Source organism: Apteryx mantelli, chromosome 2 (assembly GCF_036417845.1).
Source record: "Apteryx mantelli isolate bAptMan1 chromosome 2, bAptMan1.hap1, whole genome shotgun sequence".
Classification (NCBI taxonomy): Eukaryota; Metazoa; Chordata; class Aves; order Apterygiformes; family Apterygidae; genus Apteryx; species Apteryx mantelli.
Genome location: NC_089979.1, coordinates 1452338 through 1479223, shown reverse-complemented (window position 1 = coordinate 1479223; position 26886 = coordinate 1452338). Strand labels below are relative to the sequence as shown.

Here is a 26886-nt window from a genome sequence, read left to right as displayed (position 1 = left end):
TACACTGTCTCCCATAACATCCTCCTAGGCAAGCTCAGGAAGTGTGGGCTAGAAGAGTGGCCAGTGAGGTGGCTTGAGAAGTGGCTGGATGGCAGAGCTCAGAGGGTTGTGCTCAGCGGGGCAGAGTCTAGTTGGAGGCCTGTAGCTAGCGGTGTCCCGCAGGGGTCAGTAGCGGGTGCAGTCTTGTTCAACTTCTTCATCAATGACCTGGATGAACGGATAGAGTGCACCCTCAGCAAGTTTGCTGACGATGCAAAACTGGGAGGAGTGGCGGATACACCAGAAGGCTGTGCTGCCATTGAGAGAGACCTGGCCAGGCTGGAGAGGTGGGCGGAGAGGAACCTCCTGAAGTTGAAGAAAGGCAAGTGCAGGGTCCTGCACCTAGGGAGGAGTAACGGCATGCACCAGGACAGGTTGTGGGTTGCCCTGCTGGAAAGCAGCTCTGCGGAGAAGGATCTGGGAGCGCTGTGGACACCAAGTGAAGCATGAGGCAGCAATGTGGCCTTGTGGCCAAGAAGGCCAATGGTCTGCTGGGGTGCATCAGGAAGAGTGTTGCCAGCAGGTGGAGGGAGGTGATCCTCCCCTCTCCTCAGCGCTGGTGAGGCCACATCTGGAGTAGTGTGTCCAGTTCTGGGCTGCCCAGTACAAGAGAGATGTGGCACTACTGGAGCAAGTGCAGCGAAGGGCTACAAAGATGATGGGGGGACTGGAGCATCTCTCTTCTGAGAAAGGCTGAGAGAGCTGGGTCTGTTTAGTCTAGAGAAGACAGAGGGGATCTTATTAATGTGTACAAATATCTGAAGGGAGGGTGTCAAGAGGATGGGAGCAGACTCTTTTGAGTGGTGCCCAGCGACAGGACGCGAGGCAACGGGCACCAACTGAAACACAGACAATTCATCTGAACATGAGGAAATACTTTTTCACTGTGAGGGTGAGAGCGCACTGGAACAGGTTGCGCAGAGAGGTTGTGGAGTCTCCTTCTCTGGAGATATTCAAAACCCGCCTGGACGCAATCCTGTGCTACATGCTCGAGGTGACCCTGCTTGAGCAGGGGGCTTGGACTAGCTGATCTCCAGAGGTCCCTTCCAACCTCAGCGATTCTGTGATTCTGTGTCAATTGCCTTGTGTAAGTGAGGCCAGTTACGCCGCTAGTTGTGGGGAAATGAGGTGTGTTTGCTGCTTTGTTCTTTTATTGGCCCTTTGTTTGTCTTCCCTACTGTGCAGCGTTTCCTTGGGCTTGTGTGGGAGTGTTGCTTGTGAGGGCTCGAAAGTGGTGGTGAGGCGGAGAGTTGGTGGAGTGTGTGGAGGCAGGGTGGGGTTGCGTGAGAGCCCTGGGCGGAGGGGGCCTTAGTGTGTGCAAGGCCTTGTTTGGTGAAGGGAGGGTGTTGTGTCGTGCGCTGGAAGGGACCGTGGAGGCCAGCATGGCTGTTGGTGATTTTTTTCTAGGGAGAGGTGCTGGCGCTGGTGGGGCAGGTGTCTGGTGGCCGCTGGCAGGCTGTGTGTGTGCGCATGGGTGTGCTTGTGTTGGGACGGGCTTGCTGTGGCCATCTTGAAGGGGGTAGAGGGCAGGCCCCTTGTCTGCCAGGCACGCAGGCAGCCACGCGGGCACCCCGCTGTCCTCGAGAGCCCTGTGTTTGTGTGTGGAGAGACTGGAAGAGCCTTGTGAGAAGAAAGCAGAGGAGGCGTCTCCATGCTGGGATGCAGCAGACGTTTATTGCTGGAAAAGAGTGAGAGGAAGGATGGGAAAGTGTCCGGGAGGCGGTGTGAGGTGGAAGTAGGAGGAGCACCAGTGTGCCTGGCTGTGCGCAGCGGATACTGGCAGAGCACAGAGGTCTTCATGGGGCGTGGGGGAAGTGTCTCGTAGGCGGTCCGTCACGGGCTTAGCCTTGGGAGCACGTGCATTTGCGGGAGAGCGGTGGAAGCAGGAGAAGGGGCGATGCCAGAAGGAAGTGGGAGAAGAGCAGGAGGTGCCTTGTGCGTGTCTGCAAGAGGTGAGGCTGTGCGCCTTGCCCGCTTGCTTGCTTGGTGTCTTGCTGGAGAGCAGAGGCGTGGCTGGTGAGCCCCTGTGTTGCCGGTGTCACGGAGGCACGTGCTCAGTGGGTCCGGAGCGTTGCAGGGTGTTGTTGGTGGTGGTGGGGGAGGTGCCTTAGCAGGGGTTGCAGCCTCTCCCGCAGGGGAAGCAGCTAAGGTCGCCGAAGGTGAAGCGTCCGGAGGAGATGGGCACTCCCTGAGCAGCAAGAGCGTCACCCAAGGCAGCTGCAGTGGTGGATCCGAGGGCGGTGTTCTGGGGGAAGGAGGTGAGGATGGGTCCGGGCAGGGTGACGAGAAGGGTGGGAGGCTGGATGGCAATGCGGGAGTGCTCGCACTGCCTGACGCAGGGCTCGCTGCAGCTGTTAGCCAGCGGGGTGGGTCCGCAGGGCTGCAGAGGTCGTAGCAGGCCATGTCTGTGTTGTGGGAGAGGGTCCTGGAAGAGGGGGTGTTGAGAAAGTGTGAGGAGGCGCGTGTGAGGAGGCGAAGGGAGTGGGGGGCCTGTGCTGTGTGTGTGTGGAGCAGGGTGTTGGGATGCGGAAGGGGTGCTGCAGGTGCGTGCCGAGGGTTGCCCGTGCAGAGGGTGCAGGTTTGTCTGCTCGGTGCGTGGGGCAGGTGGCGGAGGGGCTGTGCGCAGTAGCGCGACGGCTCGTGTGCTGTCGCTGCGTGCGGGCAGAGGTGGAGGTGAGAGGTGTGGGCCGAGTGAGAGGGTGTCGAAGAGGAAGGAGGCAGTGAGGGAGTTGGTGTGTCAGAGGCAGAGGGCAGCTTGTGTGCGAGCGCGTAGCCCACGAGGAAGGTGAGGGAAAGGGCAGGCTGTCTGTCTGCGAGAGCTTGCGGCAGCTTGGCCCTTGGGTGAGAAGGAGGCGAGCGAGGGAAGGGAGAGTAGGGCATAGGAGGGAGTATGTGCCGGGCAGTGTGTGTGAGGGGAGAAAGGAGTTGGGCGAAGAAGGGTCCGGAGGTTGCGACTCACCTTGTTCGTGGAGGAGGAGAAGGCGGGAGGAGAAGTGTGTGAGGGAGTGCTGCGTTGCCTGGGCTTTTATGCTGGTGGCGGAGCGCCGGAGGCGATGGGACGGCCTTTGCGCATGACGGCCTTTTGGATGCAGGTGCTCTTGAAGGCGCAAACCCTCGCAAGTAATGAGCGTGGGTTGGTTTTCCTTGCCGCAACGCTGCCTTTTCATTTCCTGGTGTTTCGGAGGTGCCCATTATGGGGCAGCGGTCCCTTTCAAGGGAGCCTATTAAGGCCGTAGGATTTTGGTGGCAGGTGCGTGTCAGGGCGGGCGGGCGGGCGGACGTAGTTGCCAAAGTGTAGGAGAGGCCGGGTGTCGTCAGTGAGGTGAGCGTGTGGCAGTTGTGTGGTGTGGTTTGGGTGTGCGTTGTGAGGAGGGCCCCCGATTTTGTCTGCCAGCAGGGAGGCTGGCGTGGCGTTGCCAGGAGTGTTGGCCATGCGGCCCTGCCCCTGCGATCATGTGGCTGCCTTCTTTAGTCCTTGCCTTTGTGGTCAGGTTGGCTACGGTGGTGGGTTGCCGTGTGTGTTGGGTGCAAGGTGTCAGTTGTGCGAAAGGAGGCTGCGTGTTTTGTCTTCTGCGGTCGTGTGGCGGTGCGTGGAGTGGCAATGGAGGAAGGGGAGGAAGGGTGTTTGCAAGAGAGGCCGTTGTTGTCCGTCGGCCTGGTTCTGTGTTAGCAAGGCCGTAGTGCGTGCTTCTGGCGAGAAGGCGGTGCTGGCCACTGCTTGGGGTCGCCTTTGCTGCCGGCAGCCCGTTGCCAGGGTGGTCTTTGTGTGTCACAGGGCAGTCGTTGATGCGGGTGCCCTTGCAAGGGCTGTGGAGGTTTGGGAGAGGTGGTGAGTGTTGTGAGAGGCAGAGGTGGAGTGTGAGTGTGAGATGGGGCGTGTGGCAGGCGAGCAAGGGCATTTAGGGTGTGGGTGTCTGGGTGAGTGCAAAGGGGTGAGGGCAGTGCTGTGAGTGGTGTTGGATGGGAGAGGCTTGCGTCTGTCCATTGCGGCGGGGAAGCGCAGGCGTGCATGGGGCATGGTTTCCTGCAGAGCGTTGATGACAACTTCTTGACACAGGTGTTGGAGGAGGCACCAAGGAGAGGTGTGCTGCTGGACCTCGTACTACCAAACAAAGGAGGACTGGTTGAAGACGTGAAGGTTGGGGGCAGCCTTGGCTGCAGTGCCCATGAGATGGTGGAATTCCGGGTGCTGCGAGGAGGAGGCAGGGCACTGAGTAGGATCGCAACCGTTGACTTCGGGAGAGCAAACTTTGTCCTCTTCAGGGAGCTCCTTGGAGAATCGCATGGGTTAGGGCCTGTCACGAAAGGAGTGATGCGCTTACACTCGTAAGAGGGAAGCAGCACTACGTTTTATTGCAGTAAGACAGCGACTTAACAAAGTTCAATCGTCAATAAGAACGATTTAATGAGGTTCGATTGGCAAGGTTCACTCAGTTATTTACTGCATGAAGGACAGGGTCAGATGCGTGTGCAACGGAGACCCTCCCACTGAGTCACAAGGATCAGACTGGACCCCCTTGCTTTCTAAACTCCTTCGGAGAGGAGCCTAGGTGCGGCTGGATCCAGTCCTAGTCCCAGACTTGGTCAACGGTTTATGTCTAAGGGATTGTGTGCGCAATTAGTCAGAGATATAACTCAGGAAAGTTTCCCGAAGTTCACAAAAGTTCAGCATGCTATTAATCACTTATTGAGGATCTTTTGCGGGTAAGGAATCTCTCAACCTCGAGGAGTAACCTTGAGAGGCGTCCCTGCTCAAGGGGAGGTTCTGCAGTGCAGCCCGCTGCCATGCAGGAGAGCTCAATGGGCTCTGGGCTGCCCCCTCTTTCTGGGGGGGAGATGATTGACTCCTAGTCATATTTGCATACTAGACGGGCCTTAGCTGGCGCATGCTCAACCAGCCCCTACATACGTGCTGTTTACAGGGAGGTCAGGTTGAGGGGGAGAGAGCACATCAGTGGGGGGGAAGGAGCACACCGTCACAGGGCCCTAGAAGGAAGGGGGGTGCGAGAGAGTTGGTTAATATTCAAGCATCACTTCCTCCAAGCTCAAGGTGGGAGCATCCCTCTGAGTAGGAAGTGAAGCAAAGGAGGCAGGAGACCTGCATGGATGAGCAAGGAGCTCCTGGCAAAACTCAGACAGAAGAAGGAAGTATAGGGAATGTGGAAAGGCGGACGGGCCACTTGGGAGGACTATAGGAACGTTGTCAGAGTATGCAGGGATGCGCCGAGGAAGGCCAAGGGCCGTTTGGAATTAAATGTGGCGAGAGATGTCAAGGGCAACAAGAAGGGCTTCTTCAAATACATGAGCAGCAAAAGGAAGACTAGGGAAAATGTGGGCGCGCTGCTGGATGGGGCGGGTGCCCTGGTGAGGAAGGATGCAGAGAAGGCAGAGTTGCTGAATGCCGCCTTTGCTTCAGTGTTTCTTGCTCAGGCCAGCCGTGAGGAATGGCAGACCCTGGAGGCAAGAGAGAGAGTGTGGGGAATGGAAGACTTTCCCTTGGTTGAGGAGGATGGTGTTAGAGATGATTTAGGCAAAGCTGACGCGCCCAAATCCATGGGCCCCGATGGGATGCACCCAGGAGTGCTGAGGGAGCTGGCGGACGTTATTGCTAAGCCACTCTGCCTCACCTTTGAAAGGTGATGGAGAAGAGGAGAGGTGCCTGAAGACCGGAAGAAAGCCAATGTCAGCCCAATGTCTTCAAAAAGGGCAATAAGGAGGACGCGGGAAAGTAGAGGCCAGTCCGGCTCACCTCGATCCCTGGAGAGGTGATGGAGCAGCTCATCCTGGAGGCCCTGTGCGAGCATGTGGAGGAAAAGGTGGTGATCAGGAGTAGTCAGCATGGCTTCCCCAAGGGGAACTCATGCTTAACCAACCTGATAGCCTTCTCTGATGGAATGAGTGGCTGGCTGGTTGAGGGGAGAGCAGTGGATGTTGTCTCCCTTGACTTCAGCAAGGCTTTTGACACTGTCTCCCATAACATCCTCCTAGGCAAGCTCAGGAAGTGTGGGCTAGAAGAGTGGCCAGTGAGGTGGCTTGAGAAGTGGCTGGATGGCAGAGCTCAGAGGGTTGTGCTCAGCGGGGCAGAGTCTAGTTGGAGGCCTGTAGCTAGCGGTGTCCCGCAGGGGTCAGTAGCGGGTGCAGTCTTGTTCAACTTCTACATCAATGACCTGGATGAACGGATAGAGTGCACCCTCAGCAAGTTTGCTGACGATGCAAAACTGGGAGGAGTGGCGGATACACCAGAAGGCTGTGCTGCCATTGAGAGAGACCTGGCCAGGCTGGAGAGGTGGGCGGAGAGGAACCTCCTGAAGCTGAAGAAAGGCAAGTGCAGGGTCCTGCACCTAGGGAGGAGTAACGGCATGCACCAGGACAGGTTGTGGGTTGCCCTGCTGGAAAGCAGCTCTGCGGAGAAGGATCTGGGAGCGCTGGTGGACACCAAGTGAAGCATGAGGCAGCAATGTGGCCTTGTGGCCAAGAAGGCCAATGGTCTGCTGGGGTGCATCAGGAAGAGTGTTGCCAGCAGGTGGAGGGAGGTGATTCTCCCCCTCTCCTCAGCGCTGGTGAGGCCACATCTGGAGTAGTGTGTCCAGTTCTGGGCTGCCCAGTACAAGAGAGATGTGGCACTACTGGAGCAAGTGCAGCGAAGGGCTACAAAGATGATGGGGGGACTGGAGCATCTCTCTTCTGAGGAAAGGCTGAGAGAGCTGGGTCTGTTTAGTCTAGAGAAGACAGAGGGGATCTTATTAATGTGTACAAATATCTGAAGGGAGGGTGTCAAGAGGATGGGAGCAGACTCTTTTGAGTGGTGCCCAGCGACAGGACGCGAGGCAACGGGCACCAACTGAAACACAGACAATTCCATCTGAACATGAGGAAATACTTTTTCACTGTGAGGGTGAGAGCGCACTGGAACAGGTTGCGCAGAGAGGTTGTGGAGTCTCCTTCTCTGGAGATATTCAAAACCCGCCTGGACGCAATCCTGTGCTACATGCTCGAGGTGACCCTGCTTGAGCAGGGGGCTTGGACTAGCTGATCTCCAGAGGTCCCTTCCAACCTCAGCGATTCTGTGATTCTGTGTCAATTGCCTTGTGTAAGTGAGGCCAGTTACGCCGCTAGTTGTGGGGAAATGAGGTGTGTTTGCTGCTTTGTTCTTTTATTGGCCCTTTGTTTGTCTTCCCTACTGTGCAGCGTTTCCTTGGGCTTGTGTGGGAGTGTTGCTTGTGAGGGCTCGAAAGTGGTGGTGAGGCGGAGAGTTGGTGGAGTGTGTGGAGGCAGGGTGGGGTTGCGTGAGAGCCCTGGGCGGAGGGGCCTTAGTGTGTGCAAGGCCTTGTTTGGTGAAGGGAGGGTGTTGTGTCGTGCGCTGGAAGGGACCGTGGAGGCCAGCATGGCTGTTGGTGATTTTTTTCTAGGGAGAGGTGCTGGCGCTGGTGGGGCAGGTGTCTGGTGGCCGCTGGCAGGCTGTGTGTGCGCATGGGTGTGCTTGTGTTGGGACGGGCTTGCTGTGGCCATCTTGAAGGGGGTAGAGGGCAGGCCCCTTGTCTGCCAGGCACGCAGGCAGCCACGCGGGCACCCCGCTGTCCTCGAGAGCCCTGTGTTTGTGTGTGGAGAGACTGGAAGAGCCTTGTGAGAAGAAAGGCAGAGGAGGCGTCTCCATGTGGGATGCAGCAGACGTTTATTGCTGGAAAAGAGTGAGAGGAAGGATGGGAAAGTGTCCGGGAGGCGGTGTGAGGTGGAAGTAGGAGGAGCACCAGTGTGGCCTGGCTGTGCGCAGCGGATACTGGCAGAGCACAGAGGTCTTCATGGGGCGTGGGGGAAGTGTCTCGTAGGCGGTCCGTCACGGGCTTAGCCTTGGGAGCACGTGCATTTGCGGGAGAGCGGTGGAAGCAGGAGAAGGGGCGATGCCAGGAAGGAAGTGGGAGAAGAGCAGGAGGTGCCTTGTGCGTGTCTGCAAGAGGTGAGGCTGTGCGCCTTGCCCGCTTGCTTGCTTGGTGTCTTGCTGGAGAGGCAGAGGCGTGGCTGGTGAGCCCCTGTGTTGCCGGTGTCACGGAGGCACGTGCTCAGTGGGTCCGGAGCGTTGCAGGGTGTTGTTGGTGGTGGTGGGGAGGTGCCTTAGCAGGGGTTGCAGCCTCTCCCGCAGGGGAAGCAGCTAAGGTCGCCGAAGGTGAAGCGTCCGGAGGAGATGGGCACTCCCTGAGCAGCAAGAGCGTCACCCAAGGCAGCTGCAGTGGTGGATCCGAGGGCGGTGTTCTGGGGGAAGGAGGTGAGGATGGGTCCGGGCAGGGTGACGAGAAGGGTGGGAGGCTGGATGGCAATGCGGGAGTGCTCGCACTGCCTGACGCAGGGCTCGCTGCAGCTGTTAGCCAGCGGGGTGGGTCCGCAGGGGCTGCAGAGGTCGTAGCAGGCCATGTCTGTGTTGTGGAGAGGGTCCTGGAAGAGGGGGTGTTGAGAAAGTGTGAGGAGGCGCGTGTGAGGAGGCGAAGGGAGTGGGGGGCCTGTGCTGTGTGTGTGTGGAGCAGGGGTGTTGGGATGCGGAAGGGGTGCTGCAGGTGCGTGCCGAGGGTTGCCCGTGCAGAGGGTGCAGGTTTGTCTGCTCGGTGCGTGGGGCAGGTGGCGGAGGGGCTGTGCGCAGTAGCGCGACGGCTCGTGTGCTGTCGCTGCGTGCGGGCAGAGGTGGAGGTGAGAGGTGTGGGCCGAGTGAGAGGGTGTCGAAGAGGAAGGAGGCAGTGAGGGAGTTGGTGTGTCAGAGGCAGAGGGCAGCTTGTGTGCGAGCGCGTAGCCCACGAGGAAGGTGAGGGAAAGGGCAGGCTGTCTGTCTGCGAGAGCTTGCGGCAGCTTGGCCCTTGGGTGAGAAGGAGGCGAGCGAGGGAAGGGAGAGTAGGGCATAGGAGGGAGTATGTGCCGGGCAGTGTGTGTGAGGGGAGAAAGGAGTTGGGCGAAGAAGGGTCCGGAGGTTGCGACTCACCTTGTTCGTGGAGGAGGAGAAGGCGGGAGGAGAAGTGTGTGAGGGAGTGCTGCGTTGCCTGGGCTTTTATGCTGGTGGCGGAGCGCCGGAGGCGATGGGACGGCCTTTGCGCATGACGGCCTTTTGGATGCAGGTGCTCTTGAAGGCGCAAACCCTCGCAAGTAATGAAGCGTGGGTTGGTTTTCCTTGCCGCAACGCTGCCTTTTCATTTCCTGGTGTTTCGGAGGTGCCCATTATGGGGCAGCGGTCCCTTTCAAGGGAGCCTATTAAGGCCGTAGGATTTTGGTGGCAGGTGCGTGTCAGGGCGGGCGGGCGGGCGGACGTAGTTGCCAAAGTGTAGGAGAGGCCGGGTGTCGTCAGTGAGGTGAGCGTGTGGCAGTTGTGTGGTGTGGTTTGGGTGTGCGTTGTGAGGAGGGCCCCCGATTTTGTCTGCCAGCAGGGAGGCTGGCGTGGCGTTGCCAGGAGTGTTGGCCATGCGGCCCTGCCCCTGCGATCATGTTGGCTGCCTTCTTTAGTCCTTGCCTTTGTGGTCAGGTTGGCTACGGTGGTGGGTTGCCGTGTGTGTTGGGTGCAAGGTGTCAGTTGTGCGAAAGGAGGCTGCGTGTTTTGTCTTCTGCGGTCGTGTGGCGGTGCGTGGGAGTGGCAATGGAGGAAGGGGAGGAAGGGTGTTTGCAAGAGAAGGCCGTTGTTGTCCGTCGGCCTGGTTCTGTGTTAGCAAGCCGTAGTGCGTGCTTCTGGCGAGAAGGCGGTGCTGGCCACTGCTTGGGGTCGCCTTTGCTGCCGGCAGCCCGTTGCCAGGGTGGTCTTTGTGTGTCACAGGGCAGTCGTTGATGCGGGTGCCCTTGCAAGGGCTGTGGAGGTTTGGGAGAGGTGGTGAGTGTTGTGAGAGGCAGAGGTGGAGTGTGAGTGTGAGATGGGGCGTGTGGCAGGCGAGCAAGGGCATTTAGGGTGTGGTGTCTGGGTGAGTGCAAAGGGGTGAGGGCAGTGCTGTGAGTGGTGTTGGATGGGAGAGGCTTGCGTCTGTCCATTGCGGCGGGGAAGCGCAGGCGTGCATGGGGCATGGTTTCCTGCAGAGCGTTGATGACAACTTCTTGACACAGGTGTTGGAGGAGGCACCAAGGAGAGGTGTGCTGCTGGACCTCGTACTACCAAACAAAGGAGGACTGGTTGAAGACGTGAAGGTTGGGGGCAGCCTTGGCTGCAGTGCCCATGAGATGGTGGAATTCCGGGTGCTGCGAGGAGGAGGCAGGGCACTGAGTAGGATCGCAACCGTTGACTTCGGGAGAGCAAACTTTGTCCTCTTCAGGGAGCTCCTTGGAGGAATCGCATGGGTTAGGGCCTGTCACGAAAGGAGTGATGCGCTTCACTCGTAAGAGGGAAGCAGCACTACGTTTATTGCAGTAAGACAGCGACTTAACAAAGTTCAATCGTAAATAAGAACGATTTAATGAGGTTCGATTGGCAAGGTTCACTCAGTTATTTACTGCATGAAGGACAGGGTCAGATGCGTGTGCAACGGAGACCCTCCCACTGAGTCACAAGGATCAGACTGGACCCCCTTGCTTTCTAAACTCCTTCGGAGAGGAGCCTAGGTGCGGCTGGATCCAGTCCTAGTCCCAGACTTGGTCAACGGTTTATGTCTAAGGGATTGTGTGCGCAATTAGTCAGAGATATAACTCAGGAAAGTTTCCCGAAGTTCACAAAAGTTCAGCATGCTATTAATCACTTATTGAGGATCTTTTGCGGGTAAGGAATCTCTCAACCTCGAGGAGTAACCTTGAGAGGCGTCCCTGCTCAAGGGGAGGTTCTGCAGTGCAGCCCGCTGCCATGCAGGAGAGCTCAATGGGCTCTGGGCTGCCCCCTCTTTCTGGGGGGGAGATGATTGACTCCTAGTCATATTTGCATACTAGACGGGCCTTAGCTGGCGCATGCTCAACCAGCCCCTACATACGTGCTGTTTACAGGGAGGTCAGGTTGAGGGGGAGAGAGCACATCAGTGGGGGGGAAGGAGCACACCGTCACAGGGCCCTAGAAGGAAGGGGGGTGCGAGAGAGTTGGTTAATATTCAAGCATCACTTCCTCCAAGCTCAAGGTGGGAGCATCCCTCTGAGTAGGAAGTGAAGCAAAGGAGGCAGGAGACCTGCATGGATGAGCAAGGAGCTCCTGGCAAAACTCAGACAGAAGAAGGAAGTATAGGGAATGTGGAAAGGCGGACGGGCCACTTGGGAGGACTATAGGAACGTTGTCAGAGTATGCAGGGATGCGCCGAGGAAGGCCAAGGGCCGTTTGGAATTAAATGTGGCGAGAGATGTCAAGGGCAACAAGAAGGGCTTCTTCAAATACATGAGCAGCAAAAGGAAGACTAGGGAAAATGTGGGCGCGCTGCTGGATGGGGCGGGTGCCCTGGTGAGGAAGGATGCAGAGAAGGCAGAGTTGCTGAATGCCGCCTTTGCTTCAGTGTTTCTTGCTCAGGCCAGCCGTGAGGAATGGCAGACCCTGGAGGCAAGAGAGAGAGTGTGGGGAATGGAAGACTTTCCCTTGGTTGAGGAGGATGGTGTTAGAGATGATTTAGGCAAAGCTGACGCGCCCAAATCCATGGGCCCCGATGGGATGCACCCAGGAGTGCTGAGGGAGCTGGCGGACGTTATTGCTAAGCCACTCTGCCTCACCTTTGAAAGGTGATGGAGAAGAGGAGAGGTGCCTGAAGACCGGAAGAAAGCCAATGTCAGCCCAATGTCTTCAAAAAGGGCAATAAGGAGGACGCGGGAAAGTAGAGGCCAGTCCGGCTCACCTCGATCCCTGGAGAGGTGATGGAGCAGCTCATCCTGGAGGCCCTGTGCGAGCATGTGGAGGAAAAGGTGGTGATCAGGAGTAGTCAGCATGGCTTCCCCAAGGGGAACTCATGCTTAACCAACCTGATAGCCTTCTCTGATGGAATGAGTGGCTGGCTGGTTGAGGGGAGAGCAGTGGATGTTGTCTCCCTTGACTTCAGCAAGGCTTTTGACACTGTCTCCCATAACATCCTCCTAGGCAAGCTCAGGAAGTGTGGGCTAGAAGAGTGGCCAGTGAGGTGGCTTGAGAAGTGGCTGGATGGCAGAGCTCAGAGGGTTGTGCTCAGCGGGGCAGAGTCTAGTTGGAGGCCTGTAGCTAGCGGTGTCCCGCAGGGGTCAGTAGCGGGTGCAGTCTTGTTCAACTTCTACATCAATGACCTGGATGAACGGATAGAGTGCACCCTCAGCAAGTTTGCTGACGATGCAAAACTGGGAGGAGTGGCGGATACACCAGAAGGCTGTGCTGCCATTGAGAGAGACCTGGCCAGGCTGGAGAGGTGGGCGGAGAGGAACCTCCTGAAGCTGAAGAAAGGCAAGTGCAGGGTCCTGCACCTAGGGAGGAGTAACGGCATGCACCAGGACAGGTTGTGGGTTGCCCTGCTGGAAAGCAGCTCTGCGGAGAAGGATCTGGGAGCGCTGGTGGACACCAAGTGAAGCATGAGGCAGCAATGTGGCCTTGTGGCCAAGAAGGCCAATGGTCTGCTGGGGTGCATCAGGAAGAGTGTTGCCAGCAGGTGGAGGGAGGTGATTCTCCCCCTCTCCTCAGCGCTGGTGAGGCCACATCTGGAGTAGTGTGTCCAGTTCTGGGCTGCCCAGTACAAGAGAGATGTGGCACTACTGGAGCAAGTGCAGCGAAGGGCTACAAAGATGATGGGGGGACTGGAGCATCTCTCTTCTGAGGAAAGGCTGAGAGAGCTGGGTCTGTTTAGTCTAGAGAAGACAGAGGGGATCTTATTAATGTGTACAAATATCTGAAGGGAGGGTGTCAAGAGGATGGGAGCAGACTCTTTTGAGTGGTGCCCAGCGACAGGACGCGAGGCAACGGGCACCAACTGAAACACAGACAATTCCATCTGAACATGAGGAAATACTTTTTCACTGTGAGGGTGAGAGCGCACTGGAACAGGTTGCGCAGAGAGGTTGTGGAGTCTCCTTCTCTGGAGATATTCAAAACCCGCCTGGACGCAATCCTGTGCTACATGCTCGAGGTGACCCTGCTTGAGCAGGGGGCTTGGACTAGCTGATCTCCAGAGGTCCCTTCCAACCTCAGCGATTCTGTGATTCTGTGTCAATTGCCTTGTGTAAGTGAGGCCAGTTACGCCGCTAGTTGTGGGGAAATGAGGTGTGTTTGCTGCTTTGTTCTTTTATTGGCCCTTTGTTTGTCTTCCCTACTGTGCAGCGTTTCCTTGGGCTTGTGTGGGAGTGTTGCTTGTGAGGGCTCGAAAGTGGTGGTGAGGCGGAGAGTTGGTGGAGTGTGTGGAGGCAGGGTGGGGTTGCGTGAGAGCCCTGGGCGGAGGGGCCTTAGTGTGTGCAAGGCCTTGTTTGGTGAAGGGAGGGTGTTGTGTCGTGCGCTGGAAGGGACCATGGAGGCCAGCATGGCTGTTGGTGATTTTTTTCTAGGGAGAGGTGCTGGCGCTGGTGGGGCAGGTGTCTGGTGGCCGCTGGCAGGCTGTGTGTGCGCATGGGTGTGCTTGTGTTGGGACGGGCTTGCTGTGGCCATCTTGAAGGGGGTAGAGGGCAGGCCCCTTGTCTGCCAGGCACGCAGGCAGCCACGCGGGCACCCCGCTGTCCTCGAGAGCCCTGTGTTTGTGTGTGGAGAGACTGGAAGAGTCTTGTGAGAAGAAAGGCAGAGGAGGCGTCTCCATGTGGGATGCAGCAGACGTTTATTGCTGGAAAAGAGTGAGAGGAAGGATGGGAAAGTGTCCGGGAGGCGGCGTGAGGTGGAAGTAGGAGGAGCACCAGTGTGGCCTGGCTGTGCGCAGCGGATACTGGCAGAGCTCAGAGGTCTTCATGGGGCGTGGGGGAAGTATCTCGTAGGCGGTCCGTCACGGGCTTAGCCTTGGGAGCACGTGCATTTGCGGGAGAGCGGTGGAAGCAGGAGAAGGGGCGATGCCAGGAAGGAAGTGGGAGAAGAGCAGGAGGTGCCTTGTGCGTGTCTGCAAGAGGTGAGGCTGTGCGCCTTGCCCGCTTGCTTGCTTGGTGTCTTGCTGGAGAGGCAGAGGCGTGGCTGGTGAGCCCCTGTGTTGCCGGTGTCACGGAGGCACGTGCTCAGTGGGTCCGGAGCGTTGCAGGGTGTTGTTGGTGGTGGTGGGGAGGTGCCTTAGCAGGGGTTGCAGCCTCTCCCGCAGGGGAAGCAGCTAAGGTCGCCGAAGGTGAAGCGTCCGGAGGAGATGGGCACTCCCTGAGCAGCAAGAGCGTCACCCAAGGCAGCTGCAGTGGTGGATCCGAGGGCGGTGTTCTGGGGGAAGGAGGTGAGGATGGGTCCGGGCAGGGTGACGAGAAGGGTGGGAGGCTGGATGGCAATGCGGGAGTGCTCGCACTGCCTGACGCAGGGCTCGCTGCAGCTGTTAGCCAGCGGGGTGGGTCCGCAGGGGCTGCAGAGGTCGTAGCAGGCCATGTCTGTGTTGTGGAGAGGGTCCTGGAAGAGGGGGTGTTGAGAAAGTGTGAGGAGGCGCGTGTGAGGAGGCGAAGGGAGTGGGGGGCCTGTGCTGTGTGTGTGTGGAGCAGGGGTGTTGGGATGCGGAAGGGGTGCTGCAGGTGCGTGCCGAGGGTTGCCCGTGCAGAGGGTGCAGGTTTGTCTGCTCGGTGCGTGGGGCAGGTGGCGGAGGGGCTGTGCGCAGTAGCGCGACGGCTCGTGTGCTGTCGCTGCGTGCGGGCAGAGGTGGAGGTGAGAGGTGTGGGCCGAGTGAGAGGGTGTCGAAGAGGAAGGAGGCAGTGAGGGAGTTGGTGTGTCAGAGGCAGAGGGCAGCTTGTGTGCGAGCGCGTAGCCCACGAGGAAGGTGAGGGAAAGGGCAGGCTGTCTGTCTGCGAGAGCTTGCGGCAGCTTGGCCCTTGGGTGAGAAGGAGGCGAGCGAGGGAAGGGAGAGTAGGGCATAGGAGGGAGTATGTGCCGGGCAGTGTGTGTGAGGGGAGAAAGGAGTTGGGCGAAGAAGGGTCCGGAGGTTGCGACTCACCTTGTTCGTGGAGGAGGAGAAGGCGGGAGGAGAAGTGTGTGAGGGAGTGCTGCGTTGCCTGGGCTTTTATGCTGGTGGCGGAGCGCCGGAGGCGATGGGACGGCCTTTGCGCATGACGGCCTTTTGGATGCAGGTGCTCTTGAAGGCGCAAACCCTCGCAAGTAATGAAGCGTGGGTTGGTTTTCCTTGCCGCAACGCTGCCTTTTCATTTCCTGGTGTTTCGGAGGTGCCCATTATGGGGCAGCGGTCCCTTTCAAGGGAGCCTATTAAGGCCGTAGGATTTTGGTGGCAGGTGCGTGTCAGGGCGGGCGGGCGGGCGGACGTAGTTGCCAAAGTGTAGGAGAGGCCGGGTGTCGTCAGTGAGGTGAGCGTGTGGCAGTTGTGTGGTGTGGTTTGGGTGTGCGTTGTGAGGAGGGCCCCCGATTTTGTCTGCCAGCAGGGAGGCTGGCGTGGCGTTGCCAGGAGTGTTGGCCATGCGGCCCTGCCCCTGCGATCATGTTGGCTGCCTTCTTTAGTCCTTGCCTTTGTGGTCAGGTTGGCTACGGTGGTGGGTTGCCGTGTGTGTTGGGTGCAAGGTGTCAGTTGTGCGAAAGGAGGCTGCGTGTTTTGTCTTCTGCGGTCGTGTGGCGGTGCGTGGGAGTGGCAATGGAGGAAGGGGAGGAAGGGTGTTTGCAAGAGAAGGCCGTTGTTGTCCGTCGGCCTGGTTCTGTGTTAGCAAGCCGTAGTGCGTGCTTCTGGCGAGAAGGCGGTGCTGGCCACTGCTTGGGGTCGCCTTTGCTGCCGGCAGCCCGTTGCCAGGGTGGTCTTTGTGTGTCACAGGGCAGTCGTTGATGCGGGTGCCCTTGCAAGGGCTGTGGAGGTTTGGGAGAGGTGGTGAGTGTTGTGAGAGGCAGAGGTGGAGTGTGAGTGTGAGATGGGGCGTGTGGCAGGCGAGCAAGGGCATTTAGGGTGTGGTGTCTGGGTGAGTGCAAAGGGGTGAGGGCAGTGCTGTGAGTGGTGTTGGATGGGAGAGGCTTGCGTCTGTCCATTGCGGCGGGGAAGCGCAGGCGTGCATGGGGCATGGTTTCCTGCAGAGCGTTGATGACAACTTCTTGACACAGGTGGTGGAGGAGGCACCAAGGAGAGGTGTGCTGCTGGACCTCGTACTACCAAACAAAGGAGGACTGGTTGAAGACGTGAAGGTTGGGGGCAGCCTTGGCTGCAGTGCCCATGAGATGGTGGAATTCCGGGTGCTGCGAGGAGGAGGCAGGGCACTGAGTAGGATCGCAACCGTTGACTTCGGGAGAGCAAACTTTGTCCTCTTCAGGGAGCTCCTTGGAGGAATCGCATGGGTTAGGGCCTGTCACGAAAGGAGTGATGCGCTTCACTCGTAAGAGGGAAGCAGCACTACGTTTATTGCAGTAAGACAGCGACTTAACAAAGTTCAATCGTAAATAAGAACGATTTAATGAGGTTCGATTGGCAAGGTTCACTCAGTTATTTACTGCATGAAGGACAGGGTCAGATGCGTGTGCAACGGAGACCCTCCCACTGAGTCACAAGGATCAGACTGGACCCCCTTGCTTTCTAAACTCCTTCGGAGAGGAGCCTAGGTGCGGCTGGATCCAGTCCTAGTCCCAGACTTGGTCAACGGTTTATGTCTAAGGGATTGTGTGCGCAATTAGTCAGAGATATAACTCAGGAAAGTTTCCCGAAGTTCACAAAAGTTCAGCATGCTATTAATCACTTATTGAGGATCTTTTGCGGGTAAGGAATCTCTCAACCTCGAGGAGTAACCTTGAGAGGCGTCCCTGCTCAAGGGGAGGTTCTGCAGTGCAGCCCGCTGCCATGCAGGAGAGCTCAATGGGCTCTGGGCTGCCCCCTCTTTCTGGGGGGGAGATGATTGACTCCTAGTCATATTTGCATACTAGACGGGCCTTAGCTGGCGCATGCTCAACCAGCCCCTACATACGTGCTGTTTACAGGGAGGTCAGGTTGAGGGGGAGAGAGCACATCAGTGGGGGGGAAGGAGCACACCGTCACAGGGCCCTAGAAGGAAGGGGGGTGCGAGAGAGTTGGTTAATATTCAAGCATCACTTCCTCCAAGCTCAAGGTGGGAGCATCCCTCTGAGTAGGAAGTGAAGCAAAGGAGGCAGGAGACCTGCATGGATGAGCAAGGAGCTCCTGGCAAAACTCAGACAGAAGAAGGAAGTATAGGGAATGTGGAAAGGCGGACGGGCCACTTGGGAGGACTATAGGAACGTTGTCAGAGTATGCAGGGATGCGCCGAGGAAGGCCAAGGGCCGTTTGGAATTAAATGTGGCGAGAGATGTCAAGGGCAACAAGAAGGGCTTCTTCAAATACATGAGCAGCAAAAGGAAGACTAGGGAAAATGTGGGCGCGCTGCTGGATGGGGCGGGTGCCCTGGTGAGGAAGGATGCAGAGAAGGCAGAGTTGCTGAATGCCGCCTTTGCTTCAGTGTTTCTTGCTCAGGCCAGCCGTGAGGAATGGCAGACCCTGGAGGCAAGAGAGAGAGTGTGGGGAATGGAAGACTTTCCCTTGGTTGAGGAGGATGGTGTTAGAGATGATTTAGGCAAAGCTGACGCGCCCAAATCCATGGGCCCCGATGGGATGCACCCAGGAGTGCTGAGGGAGCTGGCGGACGTTATTGCTAAGCCACTCTGCCTCACCTTTGAAAGGTGATGGAGAAGAGGAGAGGTGCCTGAAGACCGGAAGAAAGCCAATGTCAGCCCAATGTCTTCAAAAAGGGCAATAAGGAGGACGCGGGAAAGTAGAGGCCAGTCCGGCTCACCTCGATCCCTGGAGAGGTGATGGAGCAGCTCATCCTGGAGGCCCTGTGCGAGCATGTGGAGGAAAAGGTGGTGATCAGGAGTAGTCAGCATGGCTTCCCCAAGGGGAACTCATGCTTAACCAACCTGATAGCCTTCTCTGATGGAATGAGTGGCTGGCTGGTTGAGGGGAGAGCAGTGGATGTTGTCTCCCTTGACTTCAGCAAGGCTTTTGACACTGTCTCCCATAACATCCTCCTAGGCAAGCTCAGGAAGTGTGGGCTAGAAGAGTGGCCAGTGAGGTGGCTAGAGAAGCGGCTGAATGGCAGAGCTCAGAGGGTTGTGCTCAGCGGGGCAGAGTCTAGTTGGAGGCCTGTAGCTAGCGGTGTCCCGCAGGGGTCAGTAGCGGGTGCAGTCTTGTTCAACTTCTTCATCAATGACCTGGATGAACGGATAGAGTGCACCCTCAGCAAGTTTGCTGACGATGCAAAACTGGGAGGAGTGGCGGATACACCAGAAGGCTGTGCTGCCATTGAGAGAGACCTGGCCAGGCTGGAGAGGTGGGCGGAGAGGCACCTCCTGAAGTTGAAGAAAGGCAAGTGCAGGGTCCTGCACCTAGGGAGGAATAACGGCATGCACCAGGACAGGTTGTGGGTTGCCCTGCTGGAAAGCAGCTCTGCGGAGAAGGATCTGGGAGCGCTGGTGGACACCAAGTGAAGCATGAGGCAGCAATGTGGCCTTGTGGCCAAGAAGGCCAATGGTCTGCTGGGGTGCATCAGGAAGAGTGTTGCCAGCAGGTGGAGGGAGGTGATCCTCCCCCTCTCCTCAGCGCTGGTGAGGCCACATCTGGAGTAGTGTGTCCAGTTCTGGGCTGCCCAGTACAAGAGAGATGTGGCACTACTGGAGCAAGTGCAGCGAAGGGCTACAAAGATGATGGGGGGACTGGAGCATCTCTCTTCTGAGGAAAGGCTGAGAGAGCTGGGTCTGTTTAGTCTAGAGAAGACAGAGGGGATCTTATTAATGTGTACAAATATCTGAAGGGAGGGTGTCAAGAGGATGGGAGCAGACTCTTTTGAGTGGTGCCCAGCGACAGGACGCGAGGCAACGGGCACCAACTGAAACACAGACAATTCCATCTGAACATGAGGAAATACTTTTTCACTGTGAGGGTGAGAGCGCACTGGAACAGGTTGCGCAGAGAGGTTGTGGAGTCTCCTTCTCTGGAGATATTCAAAACCCGCCTGGACGCGATCCTGTACAATGTGCTCGAGGTGACCCTGCTTGAGCAGGGGGTTTGGACTGGCTGATCTCCAGAGGTCCCTTCCAACATCAACCATTCTATGATTCTGTGATTGTATTGGCTCTTTGTTTGTCTTCCCTACTGTGCAGCGTTTCCTTGGGCTTGTGTGGGAGTGTTGCTTGTGAGGGCTCGAAAGTGGTGGTGAGGCGGAGAGTTGGTGGAGTGTGTGGAGGCAGGGTGGGGTTGCGTGAGAGCCCTGGGCGGAGGGGCCTTAGTGTGTGCAAGGCCTTGTTTGGTGAAGGGAGGGTGTTGTGTCGTGCGCTGGAAGGGACCGTGGAGGCCAGCATGGCTGTTGGTGATTTTTTTCTAGGGAGAGGTGCTGGCGCTGGTGGGGCAGGTGTCTGGTGGCCGCTGGCAGGCTGTGTGTGCGCATGGGTGTGCTTGTGTTGGGACGGGCTTGCTGTGGCCATCTTGAAGGGGGTAGAGGGCAGGCCCCTTGTCTGCCAGGCACGCAGGCAGCCACGCGGGCACCCCGCTGTCCTCGAGAGCCCTGTGTTTGTGTGTGGAGAGACTGAAAGAGTCTTGTGAGAAGAAAGGCAGAGGAGGCGTCTCCATGTGGGATGCAGCAGACGTTTATTGCTGGAAAAGAGTGAGAGGAAGGATGGGAAAGTGTCCGGGAGGCGGTGTGAGGTGGAAGTAGGAGGAGCACCAGTGTGGCCTGGCTGTGCGCAGCGGATACTGGCAGAGCACAGAGGTCTTCATGGGGCGTGGGGGAAGTGTCTCGTAGGCGGTCCGTCACGGGCTTAGCCTTGGGAGCACGTGCATTTGCGGGAGAGCGGTGGAAGCAGGAGAAGGGGCGATGCCAGGAAGGAAGTGGGAGAAGAGCAGGAGGTGCCTTGTGCGTGTCTGCAAGAGGTGAGGCTGTGCGCCTTGCCCGCTTGCTTGCTTGGTGTCTTGCTGGAGAGGCAGAGGCGTGGCTGGTGAGCCCCTGTGTTGCCGGTGTCACGGAGGCACGTGCTCAGTGGGTCCGGAGCGTTGCAGGGTGTTGTTGGTGGTGGTGGGGAGGTGCCTTAGCAGGGGTTGCAGCCTCTCCCGCAGGGGAAGCAGCTAAGGTCGCCGAAGGTGAAGCGTCCGGAGGAGATGGGCACTCCCTGAGCAGCAAGAGCGTCACCCAAGGCAGCTGCAGTGGTGGATCCGAGGGCGGTGTTCTGGGGGAAGGAGGTGAGGATGGGTCCGGGCAGGGTGACGAGAAGGGTGGGAGGCTGGATGGCAATGCGGGAGTGCTCGCACTGCCTGACGCAGGGCTCGCTGCAGCTGTTAGCCAGCGGGGTGGGTCCGCAGGGGCTGCAGAGGTCGTAGCAGGCCATGTCTGTGTTGTGGAGAGGGTCCTGGAAGAGGGGGTGTTGAGAAAGTGTGAGGAGGCGCGTGTGAGGAGGCGAAGGGAGTGGGGGGCCTGTGCTGTGTGTGTGTGGAGCAGGGGTGTTGGGATGCGGAAGGGGTGCTGCAGGTGCGTGCCGAGGGTTGCCCGTGCAGAGGGTGCAGGTTTGTCTGCTCGGTGCGTGGGGCAGGTGGCGGAGGGGCTGTGCGCAGTAGCGCGACGGCTCGTGTGCTGTCGCTGCGTGCGGGCAGAGGTGGAGGTGAGAGGTGTGGGCCGAGTGAGAGGGTGTCGAAGAGGAAGGAGGCAGTGAGGGAGTTGGTGTGTCAGAGGCAGAGGGCAGCTTGTGTGCGAGCGCGTAGCCCACGAGGAAGGTGAGGGAAAGGGCAGGCTGTCTGTCTGCGAGAGCTTGCAGCAGCTTGGCCCTTGGGTGAGAAGGAGAGTAGGGCGTAGGAGGGAGTATGTGCCGGGCAGTGTGTGTGAGGGGAGAAAGGAGTTGGGCGAAGAAGGGTCCGGAGGTTGCGACTCACCTTGTTCGTGGAGGAGGAGAAGGCGGGAGGAGAAGTGTGTGAGGGAGTGCTGCGTTGCCTGGGCTTTTATGCTGGTGGCGGAGCGCCGGAGGCGATGGGACGGCCTTTGCGCATGACGGCCTTTTGGATGCAGGTGCTCTTGAAGGCGCAAACCCTCGCAAGTAATGAAGCGTGGGTTGGTTTTCCTTGCCGCAACGCTGCCTTTTCATTTCCTGGTGTTTCGGAGGTGCCCATTATGGGGCAGCGGTCCCTTTCAAGGGAGCCTATTAAGGCCGTAGGATTTTGGTGGCAGGTGCGTGTCAGGGCGGGCGGGCGGGCGGACGTAGTTGCCAAAGTGTAGGAGAGGCCGGGTGTCGTCAGTGAGGTGAGCGTGTGGCAGTTGTGTGGTGTGGTTTGGGTGTGCGTTGTGAGGAGGGCCCCCGATTTTGTCTGCCAGCAGGGAGGCTGGCGTGGCGTTGCCAGGAGTGTTGGCCATGCGGCCCTGCCCCTGCGATCATGTTGGCTGCCTTCTTTAGTCCTTGCCTTTGTGGTCAGGTTGGCTACGGTGGTGGGTTGCCGTGTGTGTTGGGTGCAAGGTGTCAGTTGTGCGAAAGGAGGCTGCGTGTTTTGTCTTCTGCGGTCGTGTGGCGGTGCGTGGGAGTGGCAATGGAGGAAGGGGAGGAAGGGTGTTTGCAAGAGAAGGCCGTTGTTGTCCGTCGGCCTGGTTCTGTGTTAGCAAGCCGTAGTGCGTGCTTCTGGCGAGAAGGCGGTGCTGGCCACTGCTTGGGGTCGCCTTTGCTGCCGGCAGCCCGTTGCCAGGGTGGTCTTTGTGTGTCACAGGGCAGTCGTTGATGCGGGTGCCCTTGCAAGGGCTGTGGAGGTTTGGGAGAGGTGGTGAGTGTTGTGAGAGGCAGAGGTGGAGTGTGAGTGTGAGATGGGGCGTGTGGCAGGCGAGCAAGGGCATTTAGGGTGTGGTGTCTGGGTGAGTGCAAAGGGGTGAGGGCAGTGCTGTGAGTGGTGTTGGATGGGAGAGGCTTGCGTCTGTCCATTGCGGCGGGGAAGCGCAGGCGTGCATGGGGCATGGTTTCCTGCAGAGCGTTGATGACAACTTCTTGACACAGGTGGTGGAGGAGGCACCAAGGAGAGGTGTGCTGCTGGACCTCGTACTACCAAACAAAGGAGGACTGGTTGAAGACGTGAAGGTTGGGGGCAGCCTTGGCTGCAGTGCCCATGAGATGGTGGAATTCCGGGTGCTGCGAGGAGGAGGCAGGGCACTGAGTAGGATCGCAACCGTTGACTTCGGGAGAGCAAACTTTGTCCTCTTCAGGGAGCTCCTTGGAGGAATCGCATGGGTTAGGGCCTGTCACGAAAGGAGTGATGCGCTTCACTCGTAAGAGGGAAGCAGCACTACGTTTATTGCAGTAAGACAGCGACTTAACAAAGTTCAATCGTAAATAAGAACGATTTAATGAGGTTCGATTGGCAAGGTTCACTCAGTTATTTACTGCATGAAGGACAGGGTCAGATGCGTGTGCAACGGAGACCCTCCCACTGAGTCACAAGGATCAGACTGGACCCCCTTGCTTTCTAAACTCCTTCGGAGAGGAGCCTAGGTGCGGCTGGATCCAGTCCTAGTCCCAGACTTGGTCAACGGTTCATATCTAAAGGAGTGTGTGTGAAGGAAACCCTCCCGTTGAGTCACTAGGTTCAGACTGGACCTCCTTGCTTTCTAAACTCCTTCGGAGAGGAGCCTAGGTGCGGCTGGATCCAGTCCTAGTCCCAGACTTGGTCAACGGTTTATGTCTAAGGGATTGTGTGCGCAATTAGTCAGAGATATAACTCAGGAAAGTTTCCCGAAGTTCACAAAAGTTCAGCATGCTATTAATCACTTATTGAGGATCTTTTGCGGGTAAGGAATCTCTCAACCTCGAGGAGTAACCTTGAGAGGCGTCCCTGCTCAAGGGGAGGTTCTGCAGTGCAGCCCGCTGCCATGCAGGAGAGCTCAATGGGCTCTGGGCTGCCCCCTCTTTCTGGGGGGGAGATGATTGACTCCTAGTCATATTTGCATACTAGACGGGCCTTAGCTGGCGCATGCTCAACCAGCCCCTACATACGTGCTGTTTACAGGGAGGTCAGGTTGAGGGGGAGAGAGCACATCAGTGGGGGGGAAGGAGCACACCGTCACAGGGCCCTAGAAGGAAGGGGGGTGCGAGAGAGTTGGTTAATATTCAAGCATCACTTCCTCCAAGCTCAAGGTGGGAGCATCCCTCTGAGTAGGAAGTGAAGCAAAGGAGGCAGGAGACCTGCATGGATGAGCAAGGAGCTCCTGGCAAAACTCAGACAGAAGAAGGAAGTATAGGGAATGTGGAAAGGCGGACGGGCCACTTGGGAGGACTATAGGAACGTTGTCAGAGTATGCAGGGATGCGCCGAGGAAGGCCAAGGGCCGTTTGGAATTAAATGTGGCGAGAGATGTCAAGGGCAACAAGAAGGGCTTCTTCAAATACATGAGCAGCAAAAGGAAGACTAGGGAAAATGTGGGCGCGCTGCTGGATGGGGCAGGTGCCCTGGTGAGGAAGGATGCAGAGAAGGCAGAGTTGCTGAATGCCGCCTTTGCTTCAGTGTTTCTTGCTCAGGCCAGCCGTGAGGAATGGCAGACCCTGGAGGCAAGAGAGAGAGTGTGGGGAATGGAAGACTTTCCCTTGGTTGAGGAGGATGGTGTTAGAGATGATTTAGGCAAAGCTGACGCGCCCAAATCCATGGGCCCCGATGGGATGCACCCAGGAGTGCTGAGGGAGCTGGCGGACGTTATTGCTAAGCCACTCTGCCTCACCTTTGAAAGGTGATGGAGAAGAGGAGAGGTGCCTGAAGACCAGAAGAAAGCCAATGTCAGCCCAATGTCTTCAAAAAGGGCAATAAGGAGGACGCGGGAAAGTAGAGGCCAGTCCGGCTCACCTCGATCCCTGGAGAGGTGATGGAGCAGCTCATCCTGGAGGCCCTGTGTGAGCATGTGGAGGAAAAGGTGGTGATCAGGAGTAGTCAGCATGGCTTCCCCAAGGGGAACTCATGCTTAACCAACCTGATAGCCTTCTCTGATGGAATGAGTGGCTGGCTGGTTGAGGGGAGAGCAGTGGATGTTGTCTCCCTTGACTTCAGCAAGGCTTTTGACACTGTCTCCCATAACATCCTCCTAGGCAAGCTCAGGAAGTGTGGGCTAGAAAAGTGGCCAGTGAGGTGGCTTGAGAAGTGGCTGGAAGGCAGAGCTCAGAGGGTTGTGCTCAGCGGGGCAGAGTCTAGTTGGAGGCCTGTAGCTAGCGGTGTCCCGCAGGGGTCAGTAGCGGGTGCAGTCTTGTTCAACTTCTACATCAATGACCTGGATGAACGGATAGAGTGCACCCTCAGCAAGTTTGCTGACGATGCAAAACTGGGAGGAGTGGCGGATACACCAGAAGGCTGTGCTGCCATTGAGAGAGACCTGGCCAGGCTGGAGAGGTGGGCGGAGAGGAACCTCCTGAAGCTGAAGAAAGGCAAGTGCAGGGTCCTGCACCTAGGGAGGAGTAACGGCATGCACCAGGACAGGTTGTGGGTTGCCCTGCTGGAAAGCAGCTCTGCGGAGAAGGATCTGGGAGCGCTGGTGGACACCAAGTGAAGCATGAGGCAGCAATGTGGCCTTGTGGCCAAGAAGGCCAATGGTCTGCTGGGGTGCATCAGGAAGAGTGTTGCCAGCAGGTGGAGGGAGGTGATTCTCCCCCTCTCCTCAGCGCTGGTGAGGCCACATCTGGAGTAGTGTGTCCAGTTCTGGGCTGCCCAGCACAAGAGGGATGTGGCACTACTGGAGCAAGTGCAGCGAAGGGCTACAAAGATGATGGGGGGACTGGAGCATCTCTGTTCTGAGGAAAGGCTGAGAGAGCTGGGTCTGTTTAGTCTAGAGAAGACAGAGGGGATCTTATTAATGTGTACAAATATCTGAAGGGAGGGTGTCAAGAGGATGGGAGCAGACTCTTTTGAGTGGTGCCCAGCGACAGGACGCGAGGCAACGGGCACCAACTGAAACACAGACAATTCCATCTGAACATGAGGAAATACTTTTTCACTGTGAGGGTGAGAGCGCACTGGAACAGGTTGCGCAGAGAGGTTGTGGAGTCTCCTTTTCTGGAGATATTCAAAACCCGCCTGGACGCGATCCTGTACAATGTGCTCGAGGTGACCCTGCTTGAGCAGGGGGTTTGGACTGGCTGATCTCCAGAGGTCCCTTCCAACATCAACCATTCTATGATTCTGTGATTGTATTGGCTCTTTGTTTGTCTTCCCTACTGTGCAGCGTTTCCTTGGGCTTGTGTGGGAGTGTTGCTTGTGAGGGCTCGAAAGTGGTGGTGAGGGCAAGAGTTGGTGGAGTGTGTGGAGGCAGGGTGGGGTTGCGTGAGAGCCCTGGGCGGAGGGGCCTTAGTGTGTGCAAGGCCTTGTTTGGTGAAGGGAGGGTGTTGTGTCGTGCGCTGGAAGGGACCGTGGAGGCCAGCATGGCTGTTGGTGATTTTTTTCTAGGGAGAGGTGCTGGCGCTGGTGGGGCAGGTGTCTGGTGGCCGCTGGCAGGCTGTGTGTGCGCATGGGTGTGCTTGTGTTGGGACGGGCTTGCTGTGGCCATCTTGAAGGGGGTAGAGGGCAGGCCCCTTGTCTGCCAGGCACGCAGGCAGCCACGCGGGCACCCCGCTGTCCTCGAGAGCCCTGTGTTTGTGTGTGGAGAGACTGAAAGAGTCTTGTGAGAAGAAAGGCAGAGGAGGCGTCTCCATGTGGGATGCAGCAGACGTTTATTGCTGGAAAAGAGTGAGAGGAAGGATGGGAAAGTGTCCGGGAGGCGGTGTGAGGTGGAAGTAGGAGGAGCACCAGTGTGGCCTGGCTGTGCGCAGCGGATACTGGCAGAGCACAGAGGTCTTCATGGGGCGTGGGGGAAGTGTCTCGTAGGCGGTCCGTCACGGGCTTAGCCTTGGGAGCACGTGCATTTGCGGGAGAGCGGTGGAAGCAGGAGAAGGGGCGATGCCAGGAAGGAAGTGGGAGAAGAGCAGGAGGTGCCTTGTGCGTGTCTGCAAGAGGTGAGGCTGTGCGCCTTGCCCGCTTGCTTGCTTGGTGTCTTGCTGGAGAGGCAGAGGCGTGGCTGGTGAGCCCCTGTGTTGCCGGTGTCACGGAGGCACGTGCTCAGTGGGTCCGGAGCGTTGCAGGGTGTTGTTGGTGGTGGTGGGGAGGTGCCTTAGCAGGGGTTGCAGCCTCTCCCGCAGGGGAAGCAGCTAAGGTCGCCGAAGGTGAAGCGTCCGGAGGAGATGGGCACTCCCTGAGCAGCAAGAGCGTCACCCAAGGCAGCTGCAGTGGTGGATCCGAGGGCGGTGTTCTGGGGGAAGGAGGTGAGGATGGGTCCGGGCAGGGTGACGAGAAGGGTGGGAGGCTGGATGGCAATGCGGGAGTGCTCGCACTGCCTGACGCAGGGCTCGCTGCAGCTGTTAGCCAGCGGGGTGGGTCCGCAGGGGCTGCAGAGGTCGTAGCAGGCCATGTCTGTGTTGTGGAGAGGGTCCTGGAAGAGGGGGTGTTGAGAAAGTGTGAGGAGGCGCGTGTGAGGAGGCGAAGGGAGTGGGGGGCCTGTGCTGTGTGTGTGTGGAGCAGGGGTGTTGGGATGCGGAAGGGGTGCTGCAGGTGCGTGCCGAGGGTTGCCCGTGCAGAGGGTGCAGGTTTGTCTGCTCGGTGCGTGGGGCAGGTGGCGGAGGGGCTGTGCGCAGTAGCGCGACGGCTCGTGTGCTGTCGCTGCGTGCGGGCAGAGGTGGAGGTGAGAGGTGTGGGCCGAGTGAGAGGGTGTCGAAGAGGAAGGAGGCAGTGAGGGAGTTGGTGTGTCAGAGGCAGAGGGCAGCTTGTGTGCGAGCGCGTAGCCCACGAGGAAGGTGAGGGAAAGGGCAGGCTGTCTGTCTGCGAGAGCTTGCAGCAGCTTGGCCCTTGGCTGAGAAGGAGAG

General features: G+C 58.1%; 4 protein-coding genes across 4 annotated transcripts; all 4 read right to left on the bottom strand.

Annotated features, from left to right (window-relative positions):
• Positions 1-8148: 8148 nt before the first annotated feature.
• Positions 8149-8445, bottom strand: LOC136991452 (feather beta keratin-like). The gene has a single exon (XM_067292584.1). It carries the CDS (start codon positions 8443-8445, stop codon positions 8149-8151), a length of 297 nt encoding a protein of 98 aa, XP_067148685.1.
• Positions 8446-14152: 5707 nt separating this feature from the next.
• LOC136991451 (feather beta keratin-like) lies at positions 14153-14449 on the bottom strand. The gene has a single exon (XM_067292583.1). The coding sequence runs from the start codon at positions 14447-14449 to the stop codon at positions 14153-14155; it is 297 nt and encodes a 98-aa protein (XP_067148684.1).
• A 5634-nt stretch (positions 14450-20083) lies between these two features.
• LOC136991450 (feather beta keratin-like) lies at positions 20084-20380 on the bottom strand. Its single transcript, XM_067292582.1, has one exon. It carries the CDS (start codon positions 20378-20380, stop codon positions 20084-20086), a length of 297 nt encoding a protein of 98 aa, XP_067148683.1.
• A 5758-nt stretch (positions 20381-26138) lies between these two features.
• On the bottom strand, positions 26139-26435 carry LOC136991449 (feather beta keratin-like). The gene has a single exon (XM_067292581.1). It carries the CDS (start codon positions 26433-26435, stop codon positions 26139-26141), a length of 297 nt encoding a protein of 98 aa, XP_067148682.1.
• Between the last annotated feature and the right edge of the window lie 451 nt (positions 26436-26886).

What these genes read in the sequence shown, in the direction of transcription:
- LOC136991449 (XM_067292581.1), bottom strand. Translation starts at nt 26,435, where the DNA reads ATGGCCTGCTACGACCTCTGCAGCCCCTGCGGACCCACCCCGCTGGCT.
- LOC136991451 (XM_067292583.1), bottom strand. Translation starts at nt 14,449, where the DNA reads ATGGCCTGCTACGACCTCTGCAGCCCCTGCGGACCCACCCCGCTGGCT.
- LOC136991452 (XM_067292584.1), bottom strand. Translation starts at nt 8,445, where the DNA reads ATGGCCTGCTACGACCTCTGCAGCCCCTGCGGACCCACCCCGCTGGCT.
- LOC136991450 (XM_067292582.1), bottom strand. Translation starts at nt 20,380, where the DNA reads ATGGCCTGCTACGACCTCTGCAGCCCCTGCGGACCCACCCCGCTGGCT.